This window comes from Poecilia reticulata, linkage group LG8 (genome assembly GCF_000633615.1).
Source record: "Poecilia reticulata strain Guanapo linkage group LG8, Guppy_female_1.0+MT, whole genome shotgun sequence".
Lineage (NCBI taxonomy): Eukaryota > Metazoa > Chordata > Actinopteri > Cyprinodontiformes > Poeciliidae > Poecilia > Poecilia reticulata.
The window spans coordinates 13,984,391-13,986,718 of NC_024338.1; the positions used below are offsets into that span (position 1 = coordinate 13,984,391).

General features: G+C 34.5%; 1 protein-coding gene and 1 long non-coding RNA gene across 2 annotated transcripts in view; both read left to right on the forward strand.

Moving 5' to 3' along the window:
• The first annotated feature begins 222 nt into the window (after nt 1-222).
• Nucleotides 223-2,105, forward strand: LOC103468771 (uncharacterized). Its single transcript, XR_534253.1, has 3 exons — nt 223-291; nt 888-1,027; nt 2,024-2,105. It is a non-coding gene; the product is annotated as an uncharacterized LOC103468771 (long non-coding RNA).
• Nucleotides 2,106-2,151: 46 nt separating this feature from the next.
• Nucleotides 2,152-2,328, forward strand: part of LOC103468884 (adhesion G protein-coupled receptor E2-like) — a 4,631-nt gene continuing 4,454 nt past the window's right edge. Inside the window, exon 1 of the mRNA XM_008416264.1 lies at nt 2,152-2,158. Within this exon, the coding sequence (XP_008414486.1) occupies nt 2,152-2,158 (7 nt within the window). The remainder of the gene's footprint in view (nt 2,159-2,328) is intronic.

The following is a 2,328-nucleotide window of genomic DNA, read 5'->3' on the forward strand; positions in this document are numbered from 1 at the left end:
CCTGTTAACACATTTAACAAGTGTGATGTATCGAATGTTACAAGTGACCCTGACAGATGAAGTTGTGATAAAAATAATTAGATGGTGAGCAGATAGTCATGATTTCCGACCTGCACTGCACAAAAAGGGGATGGGTGAGGGTGCGTAGTGGGAGGGAGTTTGATCACGAAGGAGATTATTAAATATTTTTGACTGAAAAAGGAAGATAGCTCACTGCATATTCAAATATTGATGCTCTTTTGGTCTCCTCAGGACGCTCAGCATGTAGAGTCGCAGAGGATGATGCTGCAGGTAAGCTAGTGATTCTCTACATCAACAGGGAATGGGGCAGCTGCAGACAAAAATTTTACTGAAATAGGACTTTCATCGACACTAAAGATGTTTTATTACACTTAAAATTGTTTGGTTATTCTCTAAAGACCAAAGTAGCTCTTGTTTTACATGTAGTAATAGAAACAGTATGTAAATAAATTAAAAAAAATCTTTTCACACATTTGTAGAAACTGTTACTATATTGCGACAGTAGGTTTCTGTGAAAAATGCACTTATTGTGTGCAGTTTAGTGATATCAGACATATTTTTTATAAAACTGGTGTCCAAAAGGAGTGCATTACACATTTTTTTCCAAGAGCAGTATTTGTGCCATTCAGTCACAGCCATGGCTACCTAACGGTACCAAAAAAGTTAAGTAACAAAGTTCTTAATCAGACTTTTATCGTTATTTCAACAGCACCACAAAAATCCATGTCACAGTTTCCTGTGGCGCAAATTCACTTGCAAGACCAAGAAGCAAAATAAAACAAATAAATAAAATAGATATTTTTTTTTATCCAGTAACTGTAAAGTTTTTACCTTGTCTGTCTATTCACTTTTTTTTCTATTTACAGGTTCTAAATTAATTCTGAGCTGTTCAACAAGGTTGTGACAAACAAAAGAGAAAATATTGTCAGGTTGTTATAAATGCTGATCAGAAAAGGCGTTGCTTGCCTCTTCACCATGACAGCCGAAATGACTTTCCTGTTGTTGGGTAAGACAAGCTCCTGTTTTAAAACCAGTAGGATAGAGCACATCACCCCAGTTCTAAAGTCTGTACACTGGCTCCCAGTAGATTTATAACAAGTATCTGTATCCTTTTGTAATAAAGAGAATACATTAAAACTCTTGTTAGTTCATAAATCACTGAATGTCTCAGCACCACAAAACATTAACAATTTGCTGTTGTATCAACTTTCCACTCCACTGAAGTCTTCTGGTTCTGGTCTGCTCTGCATCCCCAGTACCAGAACCAAACATGGAGAAACAGCATTCAGCTTCTATGCACCACAAATCTGGAACAAGCTTACAGAAAATAGTAAAACAGCCAAAACACTGAATTCCTTTAAATCTAGACTAGAAACCCACCTGTTTAGAGTTACCTTTCCCTCATAATAAAAGAAACATTGACCAACATGTTTCATTTTTCTCAGTTGTTGACTGAGAAAAAATTTATTTTTGTGTTTTTATGATGTAAGGCACTTTGAACTGCCTTGTTGCTTAAATGTGCTACACAAACTTGATCGATTGAGCGATTAAATAATAATTTGCAAAGAATGAAAAGTTTATACCTAAAACACAAACAATTAAGGATGATTTTTACGACTGGCTTTATCAGTTATACCAGTAGCTTGATCTAAAAATAAACTCTCTTTCTCTCTTTACATGCTCTGAAACTCAGTAGTTATTGACAAAGCTGGAGACAACTGACATTGCCCAGTCAGAGCCTTTAATGGTATTCTGTAATTTTAACACCAGCTGATGTTTACAGATACTGTACAGTTTTCCAAACAATTATGTATTGAATAACATGGCAAGGTGGTGTTACAATTTCAGAAAATCAGGATAAATAATTTATCCTGATATCTTTATCTCTTTGGCTCTAATAAATACATTCAGTGTAATGATGACTGTTGTAATCAGTGGTAATTTACATGGTCAAAATGTAACAGGCTGCAGTAATGAGTGTCACTTTGTGTTTGTTTTTCAGCTTTGATCCTTTTTCCTTTCATTGTCCAAACACAAATCTGCCCTGATGGGTTCAAGGGGAAAGACCAAAAGTGTGTTGGTATGTAAAAAAAACACTTAACTTTCTTGACAGACACATATATGCAACACATGTACAGCTATCTATTAAAAAGCACTTTGTTCTTTATCATGCCTCATAATTTTCAGTTTTTTTCTTTATTTACTAAAATTATTGTTGTTTTTATCATTCTTGTTCTTTTTTCACATCAATATAAATTTCAGTATTTAAACCAAGCATCAGTTCATGCTGTAATAACTTTTCACATT